Source organism: Danio aesculapii, chromosome 14, assembly GCF_903798145.1.
Source record: "Danio aesculapii chromosome 14, fDanAes4.1, whole genome shotgun sequence".
Lineage (NCBI taxonomy): Eukaryota > Metazoa > Chordata > Actinopteri > Cypriniformes > Danionidae > Danio > Danio aesculapii.
This window is the reverse complement of record NC_079448.1, coordinates 7,961,842-7,977,949: the sequence shown is the minus strand read 5'-3', so window position 1 is coordinate 7,977,949 and position 16,108 is coordinate 7,961,842. Positions and strand designations below refer to the sequence as shown.

At 35.9% G+C, this 16,108-nt stretch overlaps 1 protein-coding gene across 5 annotated transcripts in view; it reads left to right on the top strand.

The window, feature by feature from the left end:
* Positions 1–13,490, top strand: part of slc44a1b (solute carrier family 44 member 1b) — a 57,602-nt gene extending 44,112 nt beyond the window's left edge. For 3 of the 5 annotated variants that reach the window (XM_056472090.1, XM_056472086.1, XM_056472089.1), the window contains 3 exons: positions 1,901–2,137; positions 8,348–8,452; positions 12,554–13,490. In XM_056472090.1, coding sequence (XP_056328065.1) covers positions 1,901–2,137; positions 8,348–8,452; positions 12,554–12,577 — 366 coding nt within the window. In that variant the 3' untranslated portion in view covers positions 12,578–13,490. Of the gene's footprint in view, positions 1–1,900; positions 2,138–8,347; positions 9,276–12,553 lie in introns of those variants that run through there. The other 2 variants (XM_056472087.1, XM_056472085.1) reach the window with 2 other exon arrangements.
* Positions 13,491–16,108: the final 2,618 nt, after the last annotated feature.

The following is a 16,108-nucleotide window of genomic DNA, read 5'->3' as shown; positions in this document are numbered from 1 at the left end:
GATCTGTTTGAAAATCTGGAATGTGAAGGTTAAAAAAAATCTGAATATTGAGAATTACCTTTAACATTGTCCAAATTAAGGTCTTAGCAATGTATATTACAAATCAAAAATTAGATTTTGATTTACCATGGGAGGAAATGTACAAAATATCTTCATGATATGTGATTTTTAATATCCTTATTAGTTTTGGCATAAAAGTAAAATCAATATTCTAGGGTCTCATATATAAAATTGGTCTAAACTTAATGTGTTTGTTTGTATATATGCAGTTGAAGTCCTGTGAAATTTCTTATTTAAAAATTTCCCAAATCATGTTTAACAGAGCAAAGAATTTTTCACAGTATTTCCTATAATACTTTTTCTCCTAGAAAAAGTCTTATTTGTTTTATTTAGGCTAGAATAAAAGCAGTTTTAAATTTTTTTTCTACCATTTAAGCGTCAATGTTATTAGCCCCCTTAAGTAATATTTTTTTCGATTGTCCACTGAACAAACCATCATCATACAATGATTTGCCTAATTAACCTAGTTAAGCCTTTAAATGTCACTTTAGGCTGAATACTAGCATCTTGGTAAATATCTAGTCAAGTATCATGTGCCGTCATCATGCCAAAAATAAAATAAATCAGTTATTAGAGATGAGTTATTAAAACTAATATGTTTAGAAATATGTTGAACAAATCTTTCGGTTAAACAGAAAAATATACAGAGAGGCTAATAATTCAGACTTCAACTGTATATGTATATTTAGATAGTCAGTTTAGATCAGCAAGAATTGCCATGGTAACTCAAACTGGAATTGATTTTCACCAAAATATGGTTGTCAAAATTTTATATTTTAACTATGGAAAAATGTAGTGGTGTAAACCTACACTGGTCTCACGGTTCGGTTACGATTATCATGCCATTGAATCGGTTCAATTCGATATCTCTGTGCATCACGGTTCATTGACGATGCTTTCCATAAACAATTAGATATTTTACTTAGCAACACAAGAATTCTTGTTTTAAAATGTTTAATTTTTAAATGCATTTTATATGTATTTATAATACAATTTTGTCCTTTAATACAAGTAGTCAGATGTGTGTACTGTACCTTTAATTTTACCTGCTTAAAGAAAACACTCTTTAAAATGCATCAAATGAAACTCGAGTACATGCATCGAACAACATGAGCATTTAGAGCAAGTAAACAAACGTAAATATTATCCCGCTTGCTTTTTGAGCTATGACTGGTCACGCGCTCAACAGAAAGGGCTGTGATTGGCTCTAACGCTCTGGCGATGTTCACTGATGAGTGACACTGATAAACGGCAACGGCGATCACAGCTGATCCATGATAGACACGGTGGAGAAATCTTGCTCTGCAGACGTGTGTGTGGATCCACAAGTATCGCTATAACAGCCGAGAGGAGAGGAAACGTCACGCCAGCAGGTCAAAGGGGCCACAGTAAGAGAGAGAGAGAAATGGAGTTTGCTTTAATTTTCTCCATTTCAGTGAAGCAGGGTTTTTCTGCAGAGTGTCTGCTTTTTAATTATTCGCCCTTGCCTCCCTAGTATTCTACCACAACATAGCGCATATGAGATAAATGACGTCAATGAATTGTCCGCGTCTGCATCGCGGTGCACCGAAGAAACGATTAATTTTGACACTTGTAGAAAAATGGATGACCATACTAATTTGAATGATGTTGCAGGTCACTTTATTTATTTATTTTTTTTAAGATTTGTTCAGCTGAACTGCTGTTTTCAAGATTACATGGCTGAAAAGTTGAAAGAAAACCCCAAAAAAGTTTCTAGAATTTATCTGGTTGAGCAGTTTGAACCTGTGCTGTAAACACTGGTGCTTGATGGGTTACTTGTTTGCTCTACCTGCTAAACGCTCACTTGTACCTCCCGCAGGTCTTGATCGTGACATGCACGGCATTCGCCGGCGTCCTGGCGCTGAACTATCAGAGAGATTACACTGAGTGGGTCCTGCCTCTCATCATCGTGTGTCTGTTTGCGTTTCTGGTGGCCCACTGCTTCCTGTCCATCTTCGAGATCGTGGTGGACGTGCTCTTCCTCTGCTTCGCCATCGACACCAAATACAACAACGGCACACCTGGAAGAGAGTTCTACATGGACAAGGCCCTGATGGTGAGTCACAGACTGGGAGAAGCTCGCAATCTGTCTGAAAAAAATGCCATAAATAGTCTCGGTGTTGCGCGCACACTGGCCATCTGAGTCACGTTCCTGTTTTGAGTTTGTTCGTTCTAAATCCAAGCTCTCCGCAGTCCTGGATATGTTAATATCTTAAGATTCAGGTGGTGTCCCGGATATTCTCTCTGGACAACTTTCAGCTTCTGTTTTGAAATACTGGTTGATTCATTTATTTATTTAGTATTATTTTGAAGGAAAATCGACTTGTCTAATTACCCTAACTTAAATAATTAACCTACACTTCCTTACAAAAGTCTTGTCGTCAATACCAATTGTAAGAGTAACAAATAATAACTTAATCTAGTTGATTATTTGGAAAAGTGGCAGAAGGTAGAATTATTTTTTAGAAGAATCATCTGTTGAACTGCATCCTAATCATCACAAATACTGCAGAAGATCTATTGGAACCTGCGTGGACCCACGATTCTCATAGAAATCAGTCAAGTGTGTTGAAGGAAAAATCATGGTTTGGGGTTACATTCAGTATGGGGGCGTGCGAGAGATCTGCAGAGTGGATGGCAACATCAACAGCCTGAGGTATCAAGACATTTGTGCTGCTCATTACAATACAAACCACAGGAGAGGGCAAATTCTACAGCAGGATAGCGCTCCTTCTCATATTTCAGCCTCCACATCAAAGTTCCTGAAAGCCATGAAGATCAAGATGCTCCAGGATTGGCCAGCCCAATCACCAGAAATGAACATTATTGAGCATGTCTGGGGTGAGATGAAGGAGGAGGCACTGAAGGTGAATCCAAAGAATCTCGATGAACTCTGGGAGTCCTGCAAGAACAGTTTCTTTGCCATTCCAGATGACTTTATTAATAAGTTATTTGAGTCATTGCAGAGATGTATGGATGCAGTCCTCTAAGCTCATGGGAGTCATACCCAATACTAATTCTTCTTCCACTGCACCATGACTTTCTATTCTATACTGTACATTATTTCTGTTTAGTTACAAGACTTTTGTCTAAGCAAAGTCAGACCTTACTGTCCTAATTAAATCGTTAAAAATCAAGGCATGATCAGATGTTATTTTGGTAAAATAAACGTAATCTAGAGGCCTTTACCTTTCATATAAGCCTTCTCTGATACCAAATGATCAAATAGAAGTCAAGTTATTATTTGTTCTTCCTAAAACTTGGATTGGCGAAAAGACTTTTGTCAGGTAGTGTAGTTAAGCCTTTAGATGTCACTTTAAGCTGTATAGAAGTGTCTTGAAAAATATCTAGTAAAATATTATTTACTGTCATCATGGCAAAGATAAAATAAATCAATTATTAGAAATGAGTTATTGAAACTATTATGTTTAGAAATGTGTTGAAAAATTCTTCTCTCCGATAAACAGAAATTGGGGGAAAAAAATAAACAGGGGGTCTAATAATTCTGGAGGACAAATAGTTTTTACTTAAAATGTATAGAAAGAAACCTGACAGGGCTGTTTTCTTTTGAAAGCTGCTTTCTCCTTTTTATGTAGTCAGCTAACTCGTGTAGCCATCAGCTTTGTGGCATCAAAACAGAAGAGTTGAGCCTTGAGGTACTTCACAGAATCAAAGTCACTGGCAGTAAAGGTTGAGGCACAGCAACAGAATTTGGAAACATGTAAAAAAAAATGCTTTTCTTCTGAGAGCTGCTTTGGTTAAAAATATCTGTGCAGTTACTCGTGTCATTTCAGCGTGTTTTACACCTGCACACTAAGGAAACTATAGTCTGCTTGGTAGCAGTCTTTATTATTTATTTAGCAGAATTAAGGTCATTAAGGTATATGGGATGAGATTCATGGTTTCGGCTAAGACAGCATAGTTCATAAAATCTTAATTACCAAAATCTCTCCAAATGCATGTTTTAAGCTAAAAAATAGAAACATAATTAGTAAATAAAGCTTTAAAGGTTCCTTAGAATGTAAATCTGTTAATAAGTACCTAGGCATAGCTGAATAATAAGATTTAGTACGTGGAAATGGAATACCATGAGCCTTAAACATTTAACCTTTCGGTTAAGAGAGCATAGTTCATAAGATCTTATACAAATTTCTCCAAATGCATGTTTTAAGCTAAAAAATAGAAACATAATTAGTAAATAAAGCTTTAAAGGTGCCATAGAATGAAAATCGGGTAATATGCACCTAAGCATAGCTGAATAATAAGATTTAGTACGTTGAAATGGCATACCATGAGCCTTAAACAGCATTGTTTGCTCATTTTCATGTAAATTATAGTCAAAAACAAGACAACCGGAAAAAAACACAGATTCTGATGATCCACAAGTGATCATTAATATGCACCCCTGGAAGCATTTGATTGGTCACAACATTCTAGCATGAGATTACAACAGTAATTTTTTTTATCTTCACTTTTAAGTTATTTCAAGCTTGTTCTTACTATGTATGTGGGACTCTTAATTTGAAAATTAGACAGTCAATATAGAGCTCTCAAGTAATTCAAACAGACCAAAACTTGGGAAAGACGGATTATACATGTTATATGGATTATATATTTTTTTTATTCTGCGCCACCCCGAAGTGATGTAAGGCCTGCTTAAATGTATCTCTTGCTAGTTCAATGGGTATATTGTGTCATTTTCCCCATGTAGGTGTATAATGGGTAGGGGTGTAATGGATCACAACTCACAGTTCAGAACGCACGTGACCCGCGGATTAATAACTGTTTTTGAACTCGTAGGTTAATCCAACATTTATAACAATTGCTGAGAGATCGCCGCCCAAATCATACAAATCGCGTGTATAAAAGCATTTTGGCTTCTCTATAAAATATAATGATGAGTGATGCTTTCTTAGGTTGTTCATTAAAGGTGTTTTCTGTCACTGTTTGTTTATCCTGCATTAATGCATTGTGTAAAGATGCACAATTAAACATTAAAAGATGGAGACCTTAATTCAAACCCGCGCAACATGAATGATAAATGATTATAATTTGCATATGTTTATTAATCCTTTGAAGCGCTGCATTCAGATCTGTGTTTGATCAAGATTCTGTTTTCACACGTTATCAGTTAGTTACAATTAAATAACACAGAAGTACTTGAAGAACGCTTTATAGTTCGGATATAAACACTGATGATTATGGTAAAGATTAAAATCACTGTTTAATGGAACTTGACGCTGGTGATTGTTGTAGCAATTACATTGTTTATCCAATAGGTGGCGACAAACAACCATCAAAATTATGTCACTGAATAAATTTTCAAAAATGATCCACCTATAATGAAACATGAAGTTTAATGTGTGAACTGTTGAATCATTAATTGAAAATAAATATGATCTGTTGTGCAATATGTTAGATTTCTATATTTAGCATTATCAGCAACAGTAGCAAAGATAATTTTTCGTATTGAATATTTTCCTTTTTTTTCAGCTGGTTCTCTCTTGATTTTTATTTTTATTAAAATTACAGGTTTTAAATTCTGTTTGTTAAAACCAAAGATTTTTGCAGTTATATTTTTGTTAATTGGAAAGCAAATTAAATTTGTCTCCTGCCTTTTTGCCGATGCGAAAAATGGTCCGATCCGTGATTCAAAAATTGTAGTGGGATCCGAACCATGGGATTTGTGATCCGTTACACCACTAATAATGAGACAACAGACACGCGTGCTTTGCTGAATATAATGACATGAACTGTGGCACATCAGAGCAGAACTCATTAATATTCATGACCCTTCCAAATAAGGTCAAAACTAAGCTTTTCATTCTAGGGGTAATTCCTCTGGTTATAAATGAGCATAAAATTCAGCATATTATTTGCACTTATCCTAAGCGCATATCTTCGGTGTAGATATTAAAGAACAATTTATCATATTGAGAAAAATTTTTTTTATGACCATTACATGTTTTGCCATATTAATAGCGGCTTCATTAAGCATATATTCCTTAAAAATGTAATTTGATATTGTGTACGTTTCACTTTTAAAGGGCCATGACAGTTTGATTAAGATGTTTACATTCGGAGAGCAGCATTTACAGCGGATCTTTCAGTCCATAATATTGTAGTGATATTAATGTGCTGTAAAATTAGTAACTAAATAATTTTGACTAAAGTAAATCTTTAAAAACTGAAAGAGAACTGCTGATGACACGAACAAACTTTGCCATTTGAATAAATATAAGCAAAGAACATTAATCGCACACTTACCAAATCTGTAGAGACAGGACAATGAACGCGAACTGGAACCACATCTTTTTTTAAAGGAAATGAGCGGCAAATCCGGATTTCACCATTTCCAGATGCGAAAATACTCTCAGGTATAAAATGTTCCTTACAAATATATTTTTGTCGCATGTTAGCAGACCACTGTAATCCACACGTGAGTCCAGCTGTGCTCTCATAGCGGGAAATGAAAACAAAACTTACGTTGCGGAACATTTATATACGCAACACTGACGACTCATGTCTCCAAATAATTCTTTATCTTCCACTTGTTTGAATTAAGGTTGGCTGAACACTGTAACAGGTAAAAACGAAGCTATCATGCATATTAATGAAGTTGCATCTCATACACAATAGTGCGCGCTGATTGGTTTGAACCAAGTGTTTTTCATAAATCAACGCTGAAAGCTGAAAGACGTCATGTTGTGCAAGACGGTACAGACATCCAGTCTTACTGGAATTTACTCAAGGATCTAATCGCCGTGATGCAGCTTCAAAATTTCTTTTCAACCAGAGAAACGAATTTGCTTGAAATAACACAAAAACAACCAATTTTCACTTTTTTTGTGAAATATATGTGTCCTAATAGTGTTTATAGCAGTGTGGGATGCATATATGACTGTCAACATCTCACAAAAGATGCTTTGGTATTTCGTGAACCTTCAAGGTGGCTGCTTTAAACAGAGTTGCCAACTATTTCCAATGAAAAGTAGTTAAAGCCTACCCGAAAAGTAGCTAAATGTTGCCAGATGATGTCACACACTAATTTGCATATGAGTGACGCCACCATATAGTATCTGACAAGTGAAAGCCTGTCATGTCTCTACTCTCTGAGGCGCCGTGTATTATATTATATTAAAACATTACATCCAGATGCACAATAAATAGGTTCATATTAACATATTACTTTGTGATGACGTCATTGCGTAATCACAACCCAAAACTACATCTTTATGTAGTGTACGAAAGAATTAATGTTTTGTCAAATTGACTGGCAATCTCAGCAAAAATCATCATTTAAAATATGTCAATTTAGATTTGTATGAAAAATAGAGTTGACTATTTGTAAAATACAAACACTTTTTGATAAGAATTTTTTATTTTTAAATATAACACTGATAATGAACAGTTACATTCTTTTAAACAATCACAGCTTGTGTACTTACTCTTTTTAACCTGGGAAATTAACACATTTGTGAAAGTGACAACAATTATAGCGCTATTGGAATTTATTGCTACCTTAATTACCAACAATTATACATGTTAACATATATCAGTAAATTAACAGTTATGAAAAACAATCTGAGCTAGCAATTTAACTTGAATGTGATATGTGTGTGTTGAGTAAAGCCTACAGCCGCTGCTCTTTTGAGTCACTTTTAAAAATTGCTGAATGTAGCCAAATGAATGTTAAAAATTGCTAAATTTGTTGCTAGGTGCTTTTTGAAAAAAAAAGTTGCTAGGGTAGTATGGAAAGTTGCTAAATCTAGCAACAAAATAGCTAAGTTGGCAACACTGGCTGTAAATGCTTTAGGTTTAATAAATACTATTTGATTATGTGTAGAAATATAGGTTATTATTTTAAAATAAAATTCTTTAAACCTAACAATTGTTATTAACCTTTATTAGCCTATTTCTGACTGTTTTGTCTGTAAACGTTCTGAAAAATGCCTTGTCCATGTTTACAATCTCATCAAATTAAATAAGACGAAACGCATGCCTATTTGTTTATATTTATATTCAAAGGAGAACGTGAAATTACAAACAGTACATTACAGACAGGAGAATATTTATTATATATTTATACAATTTTCTGTGTTCTGAAATATTTGTTTAATGAATTTGATTAGGACGAACATGTATATGCATGTTTAAGACCTGTATATTTGTTTGTTTACCTTCATGTCATAGACCATCTTGGTGTGACCTTGCTTGTATGATCTGTATGAGACTCCAGTTTGATTGCCATGTTCCTCTCCTGCAGGAGTTTGTGGAGAACAGCCGGCGGTCGATGGCGATGGAGGAGCGGGGGCGCAGCAAGCGTGCCCGGCCCAAGGAAGAGGTAGAGTTGACCGAGGTGAAGGCCATGGTGAGTGGTGACGTGGGCTCGGCGGGGGCAGAGTGGCAGGCCTTACAGGAGTTTCACCTGTACTACCTGCTGCTGTGTGTGCTGATGGACTGGGCCCTGACGGAGCACACGCTGGTGCTCTGCCTCACACAGGACATGATCATCTTCCTGTCTGTCTGCCTGCCCACCTCCACCCTCTTCTTCCTGGTCACGCTGCTCCAGAGCCCGCCGGTCGCTGCTGCTGCATGCTGACTAACGCTTTTCCTCCATCTCTCATCTCATCCTTTCTATGCACTGCACTAACAAAGCATGAGCATCTATTTTTCTATCTGTGGATTACTTTTATTTTTGATCTTTTTCATTCCATTCTTGCCTCTTTTTTTCTTTTCTACTGACTGTCTTGAACTCATATGGCGGCTATTAACTGTACTTATGTAACCGTGGCCTTATAAACACCATGTTGCTCTTCAGAGGACAGATTATTGAAAATGCTTGACTGGAAACACGAGATGAGAGCAAACCGCTCCCGTTGATGGTCTGTTTGATCTGTATTATGGCAGGATTCTCCACTATGCTAAATGAACCATGTTACCTGTGGCTTACTGGATAAACATTGGCAAAAAAGAACATTTTAATGGTTAAAGAGGTCATATGAGGTTGCTTTAAAGAATATTGGTTTGATGTTTGACGTAATGCGATGTTTACATTGGAGCTGGGGTGAAAAATTGGTCGACAAATTTGAGATTTCTGAGATTTTCAAAATGCATCGATGTTTTCTCGAGCTGATTCTGAGCTTAGTTTTGGACAGCAGATGGCGGTCAAGGCTAGTTTTTAACAGCAGATGGTGCTCTAGGCCTGTTTTTTTTAACAGCAGATGGCACTCTAGGCTGGTTTTTAACAGCAGATGGTGCTCTAGGCCTGTTTTTTTTTTTTTTTTTTTTTTTTTAACAGCAGATGGCGCTCTAGGCTAGTTTTTAACAGCAGATGATGTTCTTGGACTGTTTTTAACAGCAGACGATGCTCTAGGCCTGTTTTTTTAACAGCGGATGGCGCTTTAGGCTCGTTTTAAACAGCAAATGATGCTCTAGGCCTGTTTTTTTTAACAGCAGATGGCGCTCTAGGCTCGTTTTTAACAGTAAATGATGCTCTAGGCCCATTTTTTTTAACAGCAGATGGCGCTGTAGGCTAGTTTTAAACAACAGATTGCATTCTAGGCTAGTTTTTTAACAGGTGATAGTGCTCTAGGCTAGTCGTTAACAGCAGATGGCGCTCTAGGCTAGTTTTTTCTAGCAGATGGCGCTCTAGACCCATTTTTTAACAGCAGATGGCGCTGTAGGCTAGTTTTTAACAGTAGATTGCATTCTTGGCTAGTTTTTTAACAGGGGGATGGTGCTCTAGGCTAGTTTTTAACAGCAGATGGCACTTTTTTAACAGCAGATGGCGCTCTAAGCTAGTTTTTACCAGCAGATGGCGCTCTAGAGCCATTTTTTTTAACAGTAGATGGCAGTCTAGGCTAGTTTTTAACAGCAGATTGCATTCTTGACTAGTTTTTTAACAGGGGATGGTGCTCTAGGCTAGTTTTTAACTGCAGATGGCACTTTTATAACAGCAGATAGAACTCCAGGCTAGTTTTTAACAGCAGATGATGCTCTAGGCCGTTTTTTTTTTTAACAGCAGATAGCGCTCTAAGCTAGTTTTTAACAGCAGATGATGCTCTAGGCCCATTTTTTTTAACAGCAGATGCCGCTTTAGGCTAGTTTATAACAGCAGATGGCACTCTAGGCTAGTTTTTAACAGCAGATGATGCTCTAGGCCCGTTTTTTAACAGCAGATGGTGTTGTAGGCTAATTTATAACAGCAGATGGCACTCTAGGCTGTTTTTTAACAGCAGATGGCACTCTAGGCTGGTTTTTAACAGCAGATGGCACTCTAGGCTGTTTTTTAACAGCAGATGGTGTTGTAGGCTAGTTTATAACAGCAGATGGCACTCTAGGCTGTTTTTTAACAGCAGATGGCAGTCTAGGCTGTTTTTTAACAGCAGATGGCACTCTAGGCTGGTTTTTAACAGCAGATGGCACTCTAGGCTGGTTTTTAACAGCAGATAGGACTCTAGGCTGGTTTATAACAGCAGATGGCACTCTAGGCTTTTTTTAAACCGCATATAGAGCTCTAGGCTAGTTTATAAGAGCCTAAAAAAAATCAAAGAGAGTTTGAATTTTTTAAAAATCTCAGAATTGATTTTTAAAACAAATTTCCACCACAGCTCTAGTTTACATGGTTAAAGAACACAAAATAATAATAATAATAATAATAATAATGATAATACCTGCATACCTCAAGCAATTGCAACAGATTGGTTTGTAAGTAGTTTTGCTTTTTCAACAAAACAACATCTCACGACTTTTCAGTCTTCTCATCACCTTAACATTCTCACTATCTTAAAAAACGTCTCTGGGTTTAGACTTTAGCTTTTGAGCCTATAGATCATAAATATTATGCAAAAATAGCTTGTAACACTTAAAACACAGCGGAAAACCTGAAATGACATCATATGACCCCTTTAAACATATCAACATTACTGGTTTGTCAGTTTGTTTGTTTAAGAGGATGAAATTGAGACTGACTGTATATTGGTAGTTGACAAATCCAAATTTGATGTAAATAGACTTTCAATGTAAGGGTCAACAATTTTAAGATTAGATTAAAAAATATCTTCATTTCTGTTCTGAAGGTGAATGAAAGTATGAGTTTGGAATGACATGACTACCATTTGGGGATGGGAATTACTGGTCAATGTATTGTAGGATGCCCATATGACTCGCAAATTGACTATTTTCACTTCTACACTATAATTTCAAATGATTAATATCTTATTTATTAATATTCACATGAATATTTGACATGAATATTGTTTGCCATGCTACAAATCCCTAAAAATGTCATGACTGTTGTTTCAAACTTGAAGAACCTTCAGAACACAAAAATATTATTTATATAAACCGCTTATTGGACTCTTTATTATGTACTTTATATAAAAGGGATAGGTTTTTGGGGATAATTTGCTGCTAATATACATTACCCTCAGACCATATAAGAGGACTTCATAATTTATTGGTTCAAAAATACTGGTGCTTTGACTTGTCCATGAAAGCGAACACTATTTACAGCATTTTACGTGTAAATATATGAAATTTCCTGTTAAAAAAATGTTGGATGGCCTGAGGCGAATGTACATTTTTGGGTGTTTTATGCTTTTTAATTGAACCAAAACTTCTAAAAATGCAATTCATAGTCTATATAATGTAATATATATTATCATTTAATTTTGAAGGGGACCTATTATGCAAAAATGACTTTTATGAGGGGATTAAGCACAGTTGTGCGGTAACAATGTGTGAATATAACCAGCTTCTAATAGTAAAAATGTATGAAATCAGTTTTATATAATCACACTTGATAAAAACAGTCTGCAGAAACACTTTGATTGACATTCTCCCTTTGTACGTGTCATCAGAGGGGGAAAGCTCCGCCCATTAGTAATGATTTCTCCCCCGTTAGCACAAACAGCCCTGAGTGAGAAGCAGCCATTTTGAATCTGCTGCTATGCTGACGGATAGGCATTTTTAGCTCCACCCTTTTTTTCTATCTCATTTGAATTTAAAGCGACAGTCAACGAAATTAGACCATTTGGATCAAAGCCTAAAAGGGGTGGTTTGAAAGAGTTCTAAAACATTATTTGTGGGATATTTTGAGCTGAAACTTCACATATACACTCGAGGGACATCGGAGACTTATTTTACATCTTATAAAAAGAGTCCCCTTTAAATATATGCATCAATTTGTCAGCTACCCATATACTGTCTGTTTCTGAAATCCTGTCACTGTAAATGGGAGAAGAATGTGATTTCAAGACGGCCTTTTATCATCCATCATTCATAACACCCTCTCCATTTGCATGGCATCTTGCATCTGCTTTTTGCGGTGCCATTTTATGGTTCGAACCCATATTTTGGCCCTCATGACACTGATGAAGTGGACTAACTCCTCCAGATCCAGATTGATTGGTTGATTGATTATTGTTTGGTCTGCTATTGAGACTAATGGCGTGTTTCTTTCCTGTAGGCTCCCGGGACAAGCTCTGCTTGACCAAAATCAGCCCATGGGACTTTTTAAAGACATTCCAAAATGTTTATTTTTACCAATGTGTAACATGTTTACTATGGTTTCACTCCAGGGAATACAATATTTTAATAAGAAACTGTAAAAAAATGAAATAACAATGTAATGAAGCACTTTATATTGGAGCGCTGCATATTTTAAAAAGCCTGATGCATTTTTCGTAGTGATGTCCTTTTTATAAGACTAAAAAAACAAACAGTTGCCATCTAGTGAAACACAGTATTAATAATGTCTAGAGAATCACTGTTTTTATTATGTCAATTTTTCATAACAAACCTTTTTTTAAATTGGTTTTCTTTGCGTTTATGAGAAATCCACATACTGCAGTGCAGCACTTGTTCCTTTTTCTTCTCTTAATCCAAATAATGAAGCATAGACGCTTTTTATTTCTTAATTTTCAAAAAAAAAAGGAAAAAAAAAAACAAGCTTGGTTGTGTTATTTTACTAAAATAGCATTACCACGCCTGATAATGAAGTCTGAGGGCCTTGTCCTTGCATTTCACTTGTGTGTAAAAAGATTGGTTGGTTGGTTTCCCTCCAATGGTGGTGATTTTAGTTTGTTTCTGAGTTGCGATAAAACTGTAAAAGTCCATTTTTTCCTGCTGTGACTGTTAGTGCTGGAAGATCTGCTCACCTTAAACTGCGAGGAAGATGTGTTAATGGTTTTTAACTACGATCCACAGTTGCAGTAACCGGAACGACTGACACGTACAAACCACACAATATATGGTGACTACACTGCCTGTCAAAACTCCGGAATCATTTATAAAAGAAGTCTCTTCAGCTCACCAAGGCTGCCTTTATTTGATCAAAACATGCAGAATAACCAAATTGTAAAATAGTAAAAATCTTCGGCAAAAATAAAGCAGTTTTTAACTTATTATTTATGAAAGGGTTCTTCATATCATTATGTTGGGTTCAGACTATGCAATAGAGACATCAGTCCTGATCTAGTGTCACGGCGATTCATAAATGATATGCTTTTCTTCTATAGTGTGTAACACAGAGACAATTTTGGAATGATTCAGGACAGAAATGTATGGAAGGTGATCGGGGCCAAAGGGTTATAAACATGAATATTGATCACATGAATCACCGGGTTTGATCATGTTGAGACAGCGATTTTTGTTTTAAGACATAACGTGGTATTTGCATGTGTGCTATTAGACCTTTAAGGCCCTGATATATTTAAATGAACTCTTCAAACGAAAATCCGGTGAAAACTACGTTTATTTTGGGTTCGATTCGGCAGTTCGAATAAGGAAAAAGCGACCGAACGAATTTGTTCTGAAAAGGTATGGCAGGTGATTGGGGCCAAATGTGTACGAAAATGTAAAATTCAATGAACAGTTTGAACATGTTGAGACGGCGATTTTTATGAAAGACATAACGTACTGTTTGCATATGTATATGCTAGTGATCCTTAAGGCCTTGATATAGTTAAACGAAATCTTCAAATGAAATCTGAATTGACGTAATTTCAAACAAAATCCAGCCAAAACTATGTTTATTTTGGGTTCGATTTGGCAGTTCGAAACAGCAAAGTGACCAAACAAGTTGCTTCATGACTGAAAGGTATGTATGGAAGGTGATTGGGGCCAAAAGTTTACAAACATAAAATTTGTTCATGTGAATGAATTGTGACATGGTATTTATTAGACTCTTAAGGCCCTGATATAGTTAAACTATTCAATTGAAAACCAAAATGACATCATTTCAATTAAAATCCGCCCAAAACTAAGTTTATTTTGGGTTCGATTCGGCAGTTCGAAACAGCATAGTGACAAAACAAATTGACTGAAAGGTATGGAAGGTGATTGGGGCCAAAAGTTAATAAACATGAAATTTGATCACATGAATGAACAGTTTGACCATGTTTAGACATCAGTTTTTGTAAAAGACATAATGTAGTATTTGCATATGTATATGCTTGTAGACTTTTAAGGCCCTCATATACTTAAAAAAAACAAAATGAAGTCATTTCAAACTAAATCTGGCCAAACTAAGTTTATTTTAAGTTCGATTTAGCAGTTCGAAACAGCAAAGCGACCAAACGAATCAACTTTTTTTTAATTTGTTTAGACCTTTGAGCTGTCATTATTTATTTAGTTTCCTGCGATTAAATATTTGATTATGAATACAGTTTTTGATGGTTTTCTTGGGTGAGAATTACAGTGTTCTTGTACAGAAATTAAATTATCACAAAAAGCAAAAAATGCTTGTCTTTTCTCAGTCTCGTTTGTAGTCCAAATATTAAAAAAACAAATAAATAAATAAAATTCTCGACCAATAGAAGCAAAGAAGCTTTCAGAAATGTAAAATAACTAAATAAATGACAGATTTGGTGTTGTTAGACAGAATGGTGTAATATACGAAAGATTTGTGGAGCGATGGCAACAATATAGCTGTTTGTAAGGTATGTAATACTATGGTTTATGAAAGTCATGAATCTTGTCCATATGGAAGGTATTCAGGGCCAAAATTATTTAAACAGAATCTGTGAAATTTGATCATGTCCACAAGTGCAGTTTGACTGTTAAGAAAGCAGGTTTGAACATTTTATTACGCATAGACATGAATGTTGAGTCTGAATTTTTATAGACGTCTGAACTGTCCATATGTACACTACACCATTACAGTATCCTTTATGAATAAACATCAAGTCTATTTCTTGTATATGACAAACATAATCTGAAACCATGTAATTGGTAATGCATGTTGAGCCATTGGCAGTCAGAATTCTGTGTTGACGATCAGATTTCATAGGTTGCATTAAAAAAAGATTTTGTCCCTGATAACCTTCCATATTGTGCGGCTTGGCATTAGGCTACAGTTACATGTAAATAATGTAACCAAAAATGTTGAAGTTTACACAACATTTTCAAAAAAGATCTACATTTACACACGTTCACGACAACAGCCAAAAACACCATTACGTATTCCAGGCTAATATTTGGTGCCATCACCTTGTTAGTAAACAGTTGTGTGTAGTCTACAGTATATGATGCGTATCTGCTGTTTGGTTTCAACGTGAAGTAAATCCACACTTTGCTGATGAAGCATTCGGGAACACTTCCAGAACAAAAACACAACCATGTACTCCACCATTGTTGTGTGTTTGTTTGCGCTTGCCTTTAAATGGTCATGACACCCTAAAATGCATTTTTGAGATGCTGACCTCTGTATGTGTAGCACGTTGCTAAAAACACTGTATTTCACTATTGAGTAAAAATTGGTTATTTTTGCGTTGTGTAGAGCAGTGTTTCTTAACCATGTTTCTGGAGGACCACCAACACTGCATGTTTTGGATGTCTCCTTTGTCTGTGACACCCTTTACAGCTCTTTCAGTCTCTGCTGATGATCTGAATCAGGTGTGTTTGGTTAAAGAGTCATGGAAAATATGCAGAGCTGGTGGTCCTCCAGGAATGTGGTTGAGACACACTGGTTTAGAGCTAATTCGTTCTTCCGGTTTAAAAAGAAATTTCAAAGCAAGTCATG